A 17083-nucleotide genomic window follows, 5' to 3' on the forward strand; every position below is an offset into this window, starting at 1 on the left:
TTTGTAGAATCAGTCGATATTAGCCATTGAAAAACCTGTATTGGTTGACCACTGCTGTGTAGAGAAGTAGCTGGTCTGGAATGTGAGGGACTGTCGCGGTGGCAGCTGGACTTTAAATGAAACACAAGGACACATGCCCACTATACAGTCCACCTGTGTACCATTACCAGAGACCCCAGATCTGTCGTCACGCCTAGTCACGAACGACCAATGAAATCTGCACAGCGAGACTCTGAGAACAGCTATTAGCATTGCAGCAAATATTTACATGGTGTATTGTGTCAATAGAAACTGTACTGCCTCCTAGTGGCAAACCATGATGAGTTTTAACCACTGATCTATATAAATGAGTGGATTGCTCTTGACTTCATAAAAAGGGAAGCCAATGTATTGCCATATTGGTATTCCCTTATTCTAATTCTATTAAATTAATGGGAAATCTTCTGATTTTAATGAGAAAACATTACAGTTAGCGGTGAAATCTGAATACAGATTTATGCTTTGCAAGTTATGTACATACAACTTAATTTGCCATGTACAGTTCACTGCGGTTATGTAATATTTGTGTTATGTAATAATATTATTTTTCATACAGTAACTATAAATTATTCAATTGTTTTTGTTAACAGCATGTGTTTCGAAGCAGTAAAGATAACGAACGACTCAAACGATGGTTAAATGAATAATTAGCTCAACAATATACAAAGAACACGTAATTCATATGCAAACTGTCATGTTAGTAAAAAGCCATAGAATTTGAGCTTTCTAAGATCTCCAAGAGTACGAAGTAGATGTTGGTCAACAAAAAGACATCAGGAAATAGTACACACATTTCACAACTTATTCAGAGAAATGACGCTCTTAAAAACATGAAGCTTTATTTCTGAGTTTTTATACTGTCGCTCAGAGCAAGATAATGCATGGTAACCTTTTTAATATAGTGCAATTTAGTAATAGGGGATTGTATGTATTGTAATATTTAATATATCGCTTATCCTGCCTGAAAAGTTATCATTCGAAGTATCTCTAATGTACATACTGTACATATATCTTAAAAAACTATTCATGTGTGACTGATATGCTGCAAATCAGGTGATTTCTCCATCAATGTTTTGGCTGTAAGTCAGCGATGCCCTCTGTCGGTAGGGAAGTGTAAGATGGCCGCTTAAACACTTCCGGATGGCTTTACCGGATGCAATGAGCAATCCAGTCGTTTATAAAGATCAGTGGTTTTAACAATAAACTGCCAGGCAAAGTAATTCCTTTTGTTTTGCAGCCAGTGTCATTTTAGTATTATTTTTATATACTTTTCTAATTATTATTAATATATTAAATTGGTTTAGTTTATATTTTTGTATTTTGAGTTTTTATTTTAGTTTTAGTAATTTTGTGGTGTGCTTTGTCATTTTCCAATTTTGTTTATTTCTATTTAGCTTTCATTGATTTTTATTTACTTTTTTTTTTTGGCATTTATTGAGCTAGGAAACTAAAGCCTAGACAGGAAGTGAAGAGAGAGGAGGAAGGGATCGGGAATGGTCCGCAAGCCAGGACACAAACTTGGGTCGCCCAAAGCGCAACCGTGCCGCATGTTAATTTAGGAGTTTCTAATTTTTGTTTTATATTATTTCAGCTTTATTAAATATGAATGAAATGTTTTGATGGTTTTAAATTTAGTTTACAATACTGCAACACTGGTTGCATTATTCTTTAATATTCACTGATCCTGTTTTGTGACCAAGACTTTAATTTGAATGATTTTTGATCCTTTCTTTGGCAAAAATCTGGTTAAAAAACAACAACAACAAAAAACACTTGTTTGTAATGTTGCCAGTCACAAAAGTCAAAGTCTTTCTGATCCTATCAGTGGTTGATGAAATGTGTTTGTGTTTGCGTAGGTAAAGGCGAGGTGCAGATGCAGTTGGACAGCGCTCTTCAGGACGTCAACACACGCTATGCCGTGTTAGAGGAGACCGAGAAGAGAGCTGTGTGTCGAGCTCTTATAGAGGAAAGAGGAAGATTCTGCTCATTTGTCACAATGCTTAAACCTGTCCTGGTGAGTGTCTGAACAGACTCTGGTTTAAGATAAATATTGTTTGTATTGACTATTGAGACATACATTTTCATGACATTTTAACATGCAAAGAACGATTTTAGTATTTGTTTTAATGTTTTTATTTGATGCGGTTTTTAATTAAACAGGATGATTTTCTTTACTGTATTACAGTAAAACATCACAATGCATTACAATTATGAGAACTAGGGAACAATTTAAATAATGAAAATTATTATGATCTCATGTTCTTAAACCAGACTTTATTTTCATTATAAATTTAATGTATTTTTTTGATTTTGGGGATGACAGATTCATGCAGGTTATGAATATGAATATATTCATATTTAATTCTGCATAAATATTGTTTGACTGTTTTTTACCCTGGGTAATGTCAGGACGAAGAGATAAGCATGCTTGGGGAAGTCACCCACTTACAGACAATTCTAGAAGATCTTGGAAACCTGACGGCTGATCCCAACACACTGCCCCCTGCTAGTGAACAGGTACTGCATGTCTTCTAAATAGGCCGACATGTTACCACTTCATATCTCTCTCTCTCTCTCTGACTTTATCTTGTTTTGTTTATGCAGGTTATTCTTGATCTGAAAGGCTCAGACTACAGCTACTCGTATCAGACTCCACCCGCCTCTCCTAGCAACACGTTATCACGCAAGAGCAGCATCAGCAGGTGAGTTCAGGGTCAGGGAGAAATGTTCATTGATGCAAAAAGTGTTGATTACAGATTCATATATATGTGTGTGTGTATAGGCCAATTATTATAATTTTTTTACATTTATATTGGGCTTTCTTAGCGGTAACCTTTAAGCTTCCTACAGTAAGATATAACTCAATTAAAATTTAACTCAATTTTAACTTATTGATTTGTTTAGTAGCCATGTAATACATATTTTCTTTTTTCCACAAAATAAACCACTGAATGTGACGTCCTTCAACAGTGACCAACTACCCGAAAGTTATGCCTTGCTTATATTGTTAATATTTTTCATGACATGGTAAGGGGTCATGACATGCTAAATCAAATTAGCCTTGATCTTTTGACATATAAGAAGTCTTTGTACTATTAAAATATCCTCCTCATTATAAACAAAGCATTTATTATCAACCTCGCTTTGATATTGCGGGATCTGTGATTGGCATTAGCCAATCATAACAGTGGCCGTTTATTGACAAACCTTAAAGGAGCCGCCCATTACTAACTAGCCCAGAGGGTCAGAAGGAAGGTTGAAAATAAATAAATAAGTGAACCTCAAGGAGGATATTAAAATAATAAAATCCATGTCATGACCCCTTTAAAATCGATTGGAAAAGTATGAGTGCAGATATATTGCTCATCTCTTTCTGTCTCTCACAGTACCTACACCTCTGTGCGTCATGTCCCGTCTCTGGACTCCATCTCCAGCGCAGTGGACGGGCTTCACCTGCGAGCCCCAGACCCAACACGGGTATTCCCACACCACAAAACTATTGGTCTAAAACTTACCTGGGCCATTTATGATGTATTAACCCTGTGAAACCCAAACAGTTTCAATAATTTGCCACTCAAAACACATACAACCTCATTCAGCCCAAAGAAGAAAATACGGCTGTAAGCATCATCGCAGCCTCCAGTCTGTTGGGGTTCATAATCCAAACCCCCCTCAAAATCCCAACCAAATAGATCATAGATACAGACACATAATTAAACAGTTCCTCAGTGCAGATAATATAGAAGATGTAATGTAGTTTGTCTGGGTATTACAGTATAATGAAAATATGGTAATAAATATCAACAAATAAAATGCTTAGTAATAAATTATAAGCATAAAACCATTTTACAATAAAACATTATTAAGCATTTACAAAAAAGTAGCATAGGTTAATAAGGTATCTAACTCTGAGAATACTAATTTATAATAAAAGTTTGCTCTTATTATGTGTAGTATGCTTGTCTGATTTATTATATTACCAGAGATGAATAGAGTTTAAAAATAAATGATCAAATAATCAAATAACTAATTAAAAAGGCATTTATTTGTATTTTTCCATGACTAAAATCTGAACATTGGATAATGCCACGTTCAAAATAATTTTGTTGACATTTTAGAGTTTCTACGGATGGAATTTTGGATATCCATTTCCATCACTCTATAAATCAGAAAATACTATCAACAGCCAGGGGGAAAAATCTCCATGTTTTTATAAATAAAATGTCAGGCGAATGATATATAAACAAACCCCTCTGCACAAGCCTTCAGAATATAGAGAGTTTGGTGTATGGAAGTGCTACTGAAGTGGAGATTTCTGGCTCAGTGCAGGAGAAAAAAAGCCTTTAAAGATATATATTGTTATTTGAAATCTACAGACCAAATATTTAAAGTGTAATAAAATATTAAATTTGAGATGTTTTCTTTACATCGGTCTGAAGGAAGACGTGTTATGGAAGTAAAACAGCCTAAAATCTCAAAATTGACATAAAAAACAACAACAATGGTTTTGTCCGTAGCATCTCTGTTTAAATTTGACCATAAGTTGCTATATTTTGTGATATAATTTAAAAGATAAATCAAGAAGTGATGTGTTATGATTTCTAATCAGGCACTGAAGAGAGTACCCAAAAGCATTTATTTTGGCCAAGGAATTGTTTTAGTCCAAGAGGGTTTGGATTTTGACAGAGGCTTGGATTTGACCTCATCTGATCTCATCTTTCTCTTGTCCCACTCCTCTCTGCCCCTCACCTCCATCTCCCAGCGCTCACGCAGTCCTCTCCTCCTGGTCGGAGGGGAGGAAGGTGCTCGCTCTCTCAGCGAGGGGAATTCTCCAACAATCCCTCGCACCGGCCAGCGTGGCCCACACCTCCGGCACAGGAGCACTGTGAGCACAGACTCAGTGTAGTGTAGTGCTGTGTGTGTGTGTGTGTGTGTGACTGTGAATGGGTTCATTATTGTTGATTGTTGCATGTACTACTGGAGATTGTCATTGTGCATGTGTGGAGGCTGTATCTGTGTGAAGGTGGAGAGCGCCCTCTGCTGGCCATTTTAGAGGGAGACCGTCTGATAAAACTTTACACAGGGAGAAACAAGCTATTTTAAATGATTTTCTGATTATCAGACCCCATTTCTTAAATCAAACACACTAACCAGTATACTTGTCTACAACTATTAACCTGCATGCTGCTTTAAAACTCTTATAGGCCCATCTAAACATTCATCAAACTGTCATTAAAGTCAACATAAAAAAGAAAATGACTATTTACGTTTATTGTTAACCACCTAATAGCTATTTCGTAGGGCTGTAACAATGTATCAGGTCACGATATATCATAATACAAAAATATGTATTGTGTATAGTTGACCTAAAATAAAGGTTTAGACCGATTTAATTTTGCATCAAATGTGGTAATGGCGCATCAAATAGGGTAAACCCAAAAGGTCACACTTTTATGTTTTTTTTGTTAAATATTAAAAAACATTATTTAATAGAATACAATATTTAAATTTTTTATTTTTATTTTTTATATATAGTCAGGAACAGAGTGCAAACGTGTCTAACATAATTCTGTATTTTTAGAATACAGAATCATGAATATTTGTATTGGTGTCACGTTTGACCTGTCATGGGGGAGAAGAACATTCCTGATGTAATACCAAATTTAGCATTTTAATGAACAATACTTTTTATTAACAGTTTATCAGTATTGTGTATCAAACCGAGTGTATTGTTACACTTCTACTAATTATGCTACTGTTGTATGTAATGCAGACTTTATCAAATGTAAAAATAAAAAAACATCTAATGGTTATTATCATTATTAGAATAAAGGGTTCTGAAATAATTGCAATTTGTAAATCAGCATTAGCATTAGGTTGCAATGAGATGCTTTGGATTTGTGATGTCCTGGTTAAAAAGCCTCCACTCTCCACTGCAAACTCACTTTCAGGTCTAAAAAAACACCCACTTTTCACAATCCAATCAGTTCCTAATGGATCAAATTAAGTCCCACCTTACTTTTTTTTTTTTTCTTATAATGAAATCAGTTTGAACACCATTTCATGTTGACTTTAAGGGCATTTTCAGACCTGTAGATCATTTGCTTTGTTCAGAAACAGGGACTTAATTTGTTAGAATGTTGCATTTTCTTCTTGGTTCGGTTCACTTTCACAAGGCAGCATTTCAAAGTTCACTGTTTACGTTCCTCTGCGTCATCCATCAAGATGGATTGACAAGTTCGCTCCATGGGCTTATTGTGGCTTTATCTGTAGCTGTCGAGACACACGCAAACACTTATATGAATGTAGCCGTCATTCCCGCTCTAACTGATCAATTATTCACTGCCCAGCCAAAAAAAAGTATCCGTTTGGATTTAAATAGGCAAATGCTGGTTAAATAGAGTCAATGACTGGATTATTATTGCAGTGTTTATGATGTTTCTAGCATGTTATATGTTTGGCAACAGTTCTTCTAACCCTAATTAATGGAGTGTGTAGCTTTTCATTTCTTAAACAACCATGTAGGATATATTCCATATTCCAGAATGACAATGTCAAGATTCATCAGGATCAAATTGTGAAAGAATGGATGGGAGGGAGCATAAAGAATCATTTTCACACATGAATTGGCACCTCTGAGTCCAGACTTTAAATTCAGTGAAAGTCTGGGATGTGCTGGAGGAGACTTTACAGAGTGCATTGTCAATACAAGATCTTGAGCAAAAATGTATGCACCTCTTGATGGAAATAACATCAAACGGTGCATCTTTTTTTGGAGGTGCGTCAATCTTATATTTACAATGCATGAGTCAAACACTCTTGATGATACCGCTTGGTTCTTTGGTCCGTTGGGTCGGATTTCTTTCTCACCTCAACCAAACCACTCGAGCTTTTCAATTGGGCCGAGACCGCCTCGTTTAGGCGATCTCAGAGTGATCGTTATAGTGCGGATCCGAGCGCAATGTTCATAATCATATATGCCTAAACTAACCGAACTATGGGAGAAAATGCACCAGGTTCCAGAGCAGATTTGAAAACACCTAAATCTTGTGACTTCAGTGTTATAGTGTTTTGTTTTTCTTACCTGTAGTAAGTTGACATGGACTGACAGAGTATATCCTTGTCTAGGATCAAGGCCAGAACTCTCCTGGCACAGAGAACGGGACCTCCATGCCCCCACTACACAAAGCTTACAGCGGATATGAGGAGAAAGCCAGGACACTGTCCATGTCTGGCAAGGTACACGCTCTTTTGAATGCAGGAATGATGCACTAAATGTGCATACGTTTTCCTTTCCTAAACTAAAAGCACATTTTATACACCTTTTGATTCTACTGGAATTATTGTGGTCAACTTCACTCTGATTGGCTCCCGCTTCTGTCCGTAGCCACAGTCAGCCAGGGAGCATCTGGGTCTTACTCTTGGAGGCGGGCTTAATTCAGAAGCTCCTCGGACCAGCCGAGATTCCCTCCACTGCTCCAGCGGATACAGCACTCAGACCACTACGCCATCCTGCTCGGAGGACACCATTCCCTCTCAGCATGGTCAGTGCGCGCGTGCACGTACACACACATGCATGAGCTAATTCACATTTATTCTTTTTCTGTTCTGTAAATTTCCTTTTAAGTCTTCAATGCACTCACTTGAAGAGATTTATAAAAAAAAAAGTGCTCAATCTAGCTTTCTTTTTCTCCTTTGTGTTTTTGTATGGCATTTTCCCCCTTTATTTTTTGACACTTTTACGTCGTTTTTCAACACAGTAATCTGATTTGTGGTTTGTGTAGGCAGTAAATGTGCCACTGTGCCATTATAGGCCAATTGCAGACCAAATCTGATGTGCTTGCACAAATCACAGACTTAGATTGCTGTCCAAAGTGCGTGTTTTTGGCCCTTTGTATATATGTTAAATGTACTTTATTGTTCTTTTACAGCGGTAAAGAAAGAACCTCCTCTATATGGTAGGTTTCTGAATGTCATTGCATAGACTTGATTATTCTCATTGTGATCATATACCAATAATAAACATTAAATGTCTTTATTTTAGGAAATCCATGTCATATTGCAGGCGTGCCTTTGTTGAAAGAGTGTTATCTGTATGCGTAAGATTTGAGTGTGTGCAACCATGAGATACAACATGCGGCATCTTGTCAGTTGTCAACTGTTATCCACCTTGTCATGTTGTTCGAGTGTAACTGAAAGACACTTCAAACTGAGCTTTTGTGCGTCTGTTGTATTCATTTTTTGGGGTGGTACTCCATTGTAGTCTTCATGCAGACATTTTTACGGCTGTCAATTTAGTGCACTTAAAGACAATAAGACAATTTTTATGATTTTATTTAATGCAGACATTTATAAATGTTTAAAAAAAAATTATATGCATCATAAATTGCATTTTGCATTTTTTTAATGTTGGTCCATTAGTTTGTTTCCACTGGAAAAGTATACAATTATTATTATTAGAATTTATTAGGATTAACCCCTTGAGATGTATCATCTCGTTTTAGAGGGGGTCCTTACAATGAAACAATTACAACTTAAAGAACATAACAAGATTACAATTAACAATACATCAACAACCAGGCAAACAACAAAACACCACAAAAAAGCAACAGTACACAACAACAACGACAGTTTCAGTGATGGCATGTGCAATCTACTTTAAAATAAGATAATAAAGATTGTTTAAACAACCGAAATGAAGTAATGGATCTAATATCTACAGGCAAATTATTCCAGTCTAATACGGCTTTAAAGGGTTAGTTCACCCCAAAATGAAAATTCTGTCAGTAATTACTCACCCTCATGTTGTTCCAACCGCGTAAGACCTTCGTTCATCTTCGGAACACAAATTAAAGGACAAGTTCGGTATTTTACACTTAAAGCCCTGTTTACAGATCGTATCTGATGAAATAGAACGGTTAAGATTAAAATTTGGACACATGCTCCTGTCCCGAGAATTTTAGGTTTATTTCGCTTCCCCCCCCCCACCCCCACAATGGTTGTCTATATGCACTGGAAGATTCCGTCCTAAAAACACATTAAACTTTCGTTTACAAAGACGTGAAACTCACCGAGTGGTCAGGGGGTGTTCACTGATATGTTCCATCAAAAATCGCTGAAAAAGATGCTTTCCAACAGGTTTTATCGTAGTTTTTGTCCAACTCCATTGACTTGTATAGGACGCGCTGTGAGACCGCAGCACCTTTACGGTATTACTCCGCCGCTTCTTCTTCTGCTTCTTCTGTGTATTCAATGAAATGCCCGTGGTTTGCTTGCAATTGGCAAAGGTGCATTATCGCCACCAACTGGGCTGGAGTGTCTATTATTCAAGCTCTCAACGGAAGAATCACGGGTGTGACGCGTTTGGCAAAATAGGTCCACAAAAGCGAAATAAACCTAAAATTCTCGGGACAGGAGCATGTGTCCAAATTTATATCTTAACCGTTCTATTTCATCAGATACGATCTGTAAACAGGGCTTTAAGTGTAAAATACCGAACTTGTCCTTTAAGATATTTTTGATGAAATCTGAGTGCTGGATCACTTCTCCATAGGCTGCTAGGTGGCCCAAACTTGCTGGCCCAGAAAAGTTATTAAAGAGATCGTTAATATAGTCCAAGTGACTACAGTGGCTCAATCTTAAGTATATCAAGCGACGAGAATACTTTTTGTGCGCAAAAACAAACAAAAATAACGACTTTATTCCACTATTCATTTCCTTCTCTCTGGGCCTCGTAGTGTTTTTGCGCAGCGCGTCTGTGTTACACGTCACCACGTAGGCTCACTATTGGCCGACGCTGGTCATGTGTGTGATGCGTGATGACGTATAACACAGACGCGCAGCGCAAAAACACTACGAGGCCCAGAGAGAAGGAAATTAATAGTGGAATAAAGTCGTTATTTTTGTTTGTTTTTACGCACAAAAAGTATTCTCGTCGCTTGATATACTTAAGATTGAGCCACTGTAGTCACTTGGACTATATTAACGATCTCTTTAATAACTTTTCTGGGCCAGCAAGTTTGGGCCACCTAGCAGCCTATGGAGAAGTGATCCAGCACTCAGATTTCATCAAAAATATCTTAATTTGTGTTCCGAAGATGAACGAAGGTCTTACGCGGTTGGAACAACATGAGGGTGAGTAATTACTGACAGAATTTTCATTTTTGGGTGAACTAACCCTTTAAACCTAAATGCTCTCTTACCAATTGTTTTTTTAACACGAGGAACGAGAAAGTAAGTCTGGACAGAATGCCTAACTTGATAGTTTGAAGAAAAGAGTACAAAGTATTGTTGTAGATAACTAGGATAATCAAAGTAAATACATTTAAATATAAATTGGAGCCAGTGAATCTGCCTTCTCACATTCAAAGATGGCCACTGAAGGGCATCATACATTGTACAGTGCTGGGTGAAAAAAGAACATCCTAAAACGAATTTGCAAATTCTATTATATGCCGAATTAAGTGAGATAAGATCAGATTTTAATGCCGTCTGATAAACCACATCACAGTAATCAAAAAACTCAAATATTAATTGAGCAACTAGTTTCTTACGAACACTATAAGAGAAGCAATTTCGAGATCGATGCAAAATACTCATTCCAACATTAACTTTTCATAAAATATGATTAATGTGTGGTTTAAAGGAAAGTTTAGAATCAAGCCATACACCAAGATATTTAATAGTGTCAATTCTATGTAAAGGAGTACCGTCTTTACATGATATAACACAAGAACAGGTTTTGGAATTAAGTTTATGTCTAGAACCAAAAATCATAGTATATGACTTGGTTTTATTAAGCACTAAATTATTTGCCAAAAGCCAGTCTTGTAAACTATTAAAATCAGATTGAAGAGATGATTGAATTTGTATAGGATCAGAATTACATGTATATATGACAGTATCACCCGCATAAAGTTGAACCTGACAGTTTTTAAGAAGTAATGGTAGATTATTTACATAAATAGAAAAAAGAAGTGGTCCCAAAACTGAACCTTGAGGCACACCTCTTTGCTGAATCAGAAAATCTGATTTATTCCCATTTAGGACAACACATTGTTTCCTGTTGTGCAGATATGAATTAAACCACAAAATGGAATTTTTTGAAAAACCAATAGCATGAACAATTAACAAAACATTTTTATATTTATATATATATATGCCCGCTCTACAAAATGTAAAATGTATACCATTGCATTTGTATGTTTCATTGTTTCATTTAAACAAATTACTAATTCAAATTTAAACTGCTAGATAATGTTACTTTGAAAAAACTTCACACAAGGTAAGGCAAGTTTGCAAGGCATAAAAACACATGTACTGATCAGCAAAGGGAAGATGTAGTGACAGCACAGCCCTGTCCTGAAAGAGCTTGTGACGGGCCCTAAACACTCTCACGCCATTGGGCTGTCTTTATTGTTAAGCCCTGACTTCAGATTTTGAGACATGAACCGCTTTTTTGTTTTGTTTTTCTTCCACTATCATTCCCTGCATATGTAATTTCAGCTTCAATTACTTTTTTAATTTCATTGTTTTTTCTTCTAAACAATGTATAAGTGCTATCATTCAACATTAACGCGGTGTGTGACTCTCCTCTCTTTCAGACTATGACTACATCTCTCTGCACGGAGGAGAGGACGCCCACAGCCAGTCTGAATTTGATAAATCTTCCACAATTCCTCGCAACAGCGACTTAAGTCTCAATTACCGCAAAATGTTTATAAGCAAGAGGCCGGCGTCTACCGTCAGTCTGCTGATGGATCCGGAGCCTATAGGACCCCACACGGCCACTATCCGCCGGAAACCCTCCAGCAAGCCCAACATCCGCCGGGGAACCATCAGTGGAGGAGTGCCTATACCCATCTCCACACCACAGGTTATTCATCTTCTGAAACTTGAAGAATGTACAGGAGACCTACTGGGTTATCTATCATAATTTGTAGCCAATCCAAAAGGATTTTCTTAAAGGATTTCAGCACAGCATTATTTTCAAACAAGAGTTCCCCAAAATAACTTTTACGATTACATACATTTCATTCAGGATTTGAATAATCTTACAGCATCTTTCTGATTTGATTATACTGATATGAATAATACTATTATTTAGCAAGGATGGAGTAAATTGATCAAAAGACAGTATAAAAGGCATTTGTACTGTTAAAAGATTTCTATTTCAAAATATTCTGTTATTTTGAACTTTCGATTAATCAAAAATCCCACAAAAAGCAGCATAACTGTTTTTGACTGATGTCTCTTGAGCTGCATATTAGAATGATTTCTGATTCTTATTCTAATTGTATCAATGTTTCACAGTATTACAGTTTTACTGTATTTTTGAGTAGTATCCAGTATTTTATCATTCTAACGCAATACAACTAGGGTTCTAATCCTGTAGTATTGGAAGAATTAAACAAGAGCCAAATCAATAATTGGGATCTTTTTTTAATTCTTAGGAAAGTTCTTGTAGAGTTCTTCTGAAGTTATAATAGAAATTCCAGATGGAATCCTGTAAAAATGTTGAGCTTGTTTATAATATTAAAGATGTTTTGCATAAGCATTTTTAACATCCTTGTACTGAGTTCTATTGAATGTTTTTAATCATCAAAGAACCTTTTCATTGTAATTGTAGGTGCCGCTGAAGGCATCTGTCTCTACCGCCGGCCTGAGCGGCAGTGAGGAGACCATGGGCCCTCCCGGGGTGATTCAGAGTAACAGGTTACCTGGCTCTGATCTGGCTCACATCAGACATAATCTCTGTACATCGACTCAGAGTCTGAGTGCAATGCCGCCTCCGTACTATTCCATGTTCCCTGGCCAGCCACCAGTGGGAAGTGCAGAGCCGATGTATCAAATGAATAAGCAACAGCAGTATGCGTTGCACCAACAGCAACAGAGGCAGTATCAGCAACAACAGCTGCAACACCACTATCAGCAACAACACAATCAACAGCAATATAATCAACAACAGTACAATCACCTGCAGCAATATAACCACGCGCAGGAGTCGCAATATCAAGAGCTACATCAGAAAGAGCTCAAGCGTCAGTGTCAGCAGAAGCAGATTCAAAACATGGCAGCTCATAATTCCAGCGTGCCAGTTGAACGTGGGCAGGCCAATTCTTCCCAGCCCGGCGTGGACCATCCCGACAGCGCTCCTGATCCGGGCAGCGGAGGTGACATGTTGAGTTTGATCCGCAGAGGAGTCAAATTACGTCGGACACTCACCAACGATCGTTCGGCACCTTTAATCACCCCCAACCATCTCAACTGATTTTTTATTTTTTTTAATTTGTCTGTGGCCTTTTAATGGTTGCTTTCTCCGTCTTTTCGCTTAGTGACTTTTTTTTTTCCCGTGCCTTTTATTTTTGCAGTTTTGTGTTGTTGTTTTTTTTAAAGTGGAGGCAAAACTGTTAACTAATGTGCGTCTTTTGCCACATGAAAAGACGTTTGATTTAACTACTCTTGTGCTCGAAGAACAAACGTTTTGCCGTGTCCTTGCGAATGTTGCCTCTCAAATTACAGTTAATTCTGCAGGCTGTTTGCTTAACATATATGTATACTTATAAATACAGATATATATGTATTTAGAGATCTAGATCGAACGTTCCGGAGCTTAAGATATATTAAAGTTATTTGTTTGTCGTATTCGCAGAGATAAAGCACTCAGCCTTTCTGGATAGAGATCAAAACCTTCTGTATATATTAGTGAAACAATTGAAAGACTGTTGTATTATTATTAATTTTGTTTTCTTGTTTGTTTTCGAAATTAGACAAAGCAGCACTAGGCGTCTATTTTTGTACAGTTTAGGGTATCAGAAAACTGCACCACTGCCTTTAATCCGCCCAATAACTGGATGCGAATGCAGCCAATGAGAGAAGTGGAGGGAGGGAAGGAGCGATGTGATTGGGTGGATGAATGAAGGACTGGAATAGTGGAACTTATTTGTGTTGCTTATGACTGTGAGAGCTTACAAAGGCATCACTGTGGTTATTTATTCAATCTGTTTGATTCTGAATCATTTTTAATCGTTTGTTTACCAAAGCTCTAATGCTGTAGCCCCGTAGATGCGTATAAACCTGCTCTCCTGGAGGATTTGCTATAAAGACTCTATTCATAAAACCTCAAACTTGTGGCCCATGCATTCTTTTTGTCTTTGAATCAAAAACTTTCTTAAACACATTTATTATTACATGACAAGAAAGTGAATGACTATCAAATCGCAATGGCTTCGATTTAATTTAATATGTGTATGCCCTTCATGTTTCAGAGTGAAGTGTGGCATTGAGTTCTTTTACACACGAACAGCTTGATTCAGTTGCTTAAGTTCGGTATTTTACACTTAAAGCCCTGTTTACAGATCGTATCTGATGAAATAGAACGGTTAAGATTAAAATTTGGACACATGTATGGAAGTAAAATAATGTCAAATGTTTTTGAAATAAAAAGCCTGTTGAATTGCACTACTTGAAAAAAAAATAGGCATTGCATTAACCATGCTTGCATTTTAATGCATTGTATTTTTAGTGCTTACATTTTTATGGGCTGAAATTCAACATGGTTGAATATTTAAGCTGTGAATATTTCAATTAAAAACATTTCAAAACACCTTTTCATTATTAAAAATTCAATAATCCATATTCACTAGGGATGTCAATTTTCACAAATTCCCATGATCGATCGTCGTTTAAATTAACGATCAATTAATCGATTAATCGTTAGCCTTAATACTGCGATATGCGTCTACTGCAGTGGCTATGACAGCATGACAGGGTCTGCAAATGCTGCTCAAAACGCTGTTCCTCACCAAATCAATTAGAATGGTTTTAAATATAAATAAAGGGCTAGTAGGATTGTAAAATGTTTCGATGTGATTGATAATTAAATTAATTATTTAATAATCAAATATAACTACTAATACAACGTGTCACCAACGCCACCTAATATGCGCTGAGAATGTGTGACTGTTGTGGACGCGCTCTTCCTGGAACAACTGCACGCGCTGAATGAATCTGCTACCGTTAAACTGGAGCACTTTGCTAGCACGTTATTTATCTAAAAGAAACGCGTCCTATATGAGATTAACCAGATATATTCAAAATAAACATAATATTACAAATTATATCTGCACAAAATGACGCAAATTCATGCACAAGTGAACTTGAACTAAGTTACGTGCCATTCATTCAGAACGACTCATGTTGTGGACGCGCTCTTCCTGGAGCAACGCGACACGGCAACTAAACCCAAATAATTTACAACGTTTTATTACAATATTGTTCTCTTTATAATGTTATGTAATATTACAGTCCCAATAGTCATTATTAGTCGTGCATTGCCGTTTGAGCTGCGCGCGCTGAAGCTGACTCTTTACTACAGAGTTAATTCTTAACCAAATGCATCCAATATGAGATAAATCAGATATAGATAGGCCTACAGAAAATAAACAGTATTACAACTTACATTTGCACAAAACAAAAGGCTGCGAATGCACACGCAAACTTACAGTCATGATGAAGGTGTAAAATGGTCCCAAACATAACTCCAGCGCGCTCGCTTTACATGTTTCGCGGTTGAGCAGCACGCACACGCATAAAGACCTGCTTAATCGATGATCGATAAGTTGTATCGATTAAATGTATTATCGACAATTAATCGATCGTCGATTAATCGTTGACATCCCTAATATTCACCTTTCATATTTCACTTCCAAAATATTCAAACTGTTTAAAAATTCAACCAATAATATTCAACAGGCAATTTTCGGTCCATTTTATTTCGCTTTGCAAATTCGCTTCCACAAATTCAGTGGTTCAAATTCGACAGGAAATTCAACATTGACGTCCAGGAACTGCAGGAAAAGCAGTAGATTGTCGAGCATACTCTCCATCTGCTGTTAGTCTACCTCACCATCAGATGGTGCAAAAGCGCGTGTTGAAGACCAGCAGCAGTTAGAACAAGTCATTCATTCATAAAACTCATTTACAGCAATGTAAGTGTATTTGTGATTATTATGACGGCTGTTTTATGTTAAATTCAGTGTCTTCACGGTTACTTTTCCTGTGTAGCCTACATGCATCTTTCTCTACCGTGAAAGAGATTATAATGTTATTCCCCGATGCGGATATCCAATGTTACATTTTTGAGGTTGACATATATTTCTCTTGGTTGTTTAGTTGCCTTAACTTTATATTGTGGCGATGTGCTGCATGCAGGCTATTAGGGTTTCCCTCAATACTTAAGGATTCCCCTGCTGGACATATCCAACGCTTAACGTAGCTTAATGGACTACAGTGATGTAAAAGACCAAACTCGCAGGCAAGCAGATGGACTCAGAATAACGCGCAAATCTTAATGCTGAGCGTTTCCCAGTGATAGATTGGCATACAGATGGCTTGATGTTGGACATTCGCACATTTAGGGACCGTCTCTAAAGTGTACATACGACTTTGGTATACACGTTTCTAACTCCGATAGCATTTGAATAGAACGACTTACAGTCATAAAACCAACTGTAAAGTGTTAATTTAGTGTCAGGCATAATGTGCACCCTTTGGATTTTTGATATTTATTCAAATAAATGTAAGTTTGCTATTGAAGTTAGAAACGTGTATGCCAATGTTGTATGCAACTTTAGAGACGGTCCCTAAATGTGCGAATGTCCAATGTCAAGCCAATTTTACATTTAGTAATTTAGCAGACGCTTTTATCCAAAGCGATTTACAGTTAAACTAACAATAGGAGGACAATATGCAAGTGCTGTGACAGTTTAAGCTAATGCAATACACGTATGCATACTATATGTATGTGTTGATTTTATGCCAGTATATCACGAAACGCTCAGCATGAAACTTTGCGCGTTAAGTTCATATTCTGAGTCCATCTTCTTGCCTGTAGCCTATATAATAGCCTACAGCCTACTTCCCTAATAAGGTGCAAGATTGGTCTTTCATATCACTGTATCAACGGAAGGGAAATCCTTGAGTATGAGGTATTGAGGAAAACGATTATAATCCTGTTCATGGTAGAGAAAGCTGATGACATGTA

The 17083-nt window shown here is 37.0% G+C and overlaps 1 protein-coding gene across 2 annotated transcripts in view; it reads left to right on the forward strand.

Annotated features, from left to right (window-relative positions):
- Positions 1-14165, forward strand: part of mtss1 (MTSS I-BAR domain containing 1) — a 65433-nt gene extending 51268 nt beyond the window's left edge. Inside the window, exons 7-15 of one of the 2 annotated variants that reach the window (XM_082136398.1) lie at positions 1896-2053; positions 2449-2556; positions 2644-2741; positions 3426-3516; positions 7168-7278; positions 7427-7583; positions 7971-7997; positions 11643-11914; positions 12668-14165. In XM_082136398.1, coding sequence (XP_081992524.1) covers positions 1896-2053; positions 2449-2556; positions 2644-2741; positions 3426-3516; positions 7168-7278; positions 7427-7583; positions 7971-7997; positions 11643-11914; positions 12668-13309 — 1664 coding nt within the window. In that variant the 3' untranslated portion in view covers positions 13310-14165. The remainder of the gene's footprint in view (positions 1-1895; positions 2054-2448; positions 2557-2643; positions 2742-3425; positions 3517-7167; positions 7279-7426; positions 7584-7970; positions 7998-11642; positions 11915-12667) is intronic. The other variant, XM_082136399.1, reaches the window with a different exon arrangement.
- Positions 14166-17083: the final 2918 nt, after the last annotated feature.

This window comes from Leuciscus leuciscus (assembly GCF_965113295.1).
Source record: "Leuciscus leuciscus genome assembly, chromosome: 14".
Taxonomy (NCBI): domain Eukaryota; kingdom Metazoa; phylum Chordata; class Actinopteri; order Cypriniformes; family Leuciscidae; genus Leuciscus; species Leuciscus leuciscus.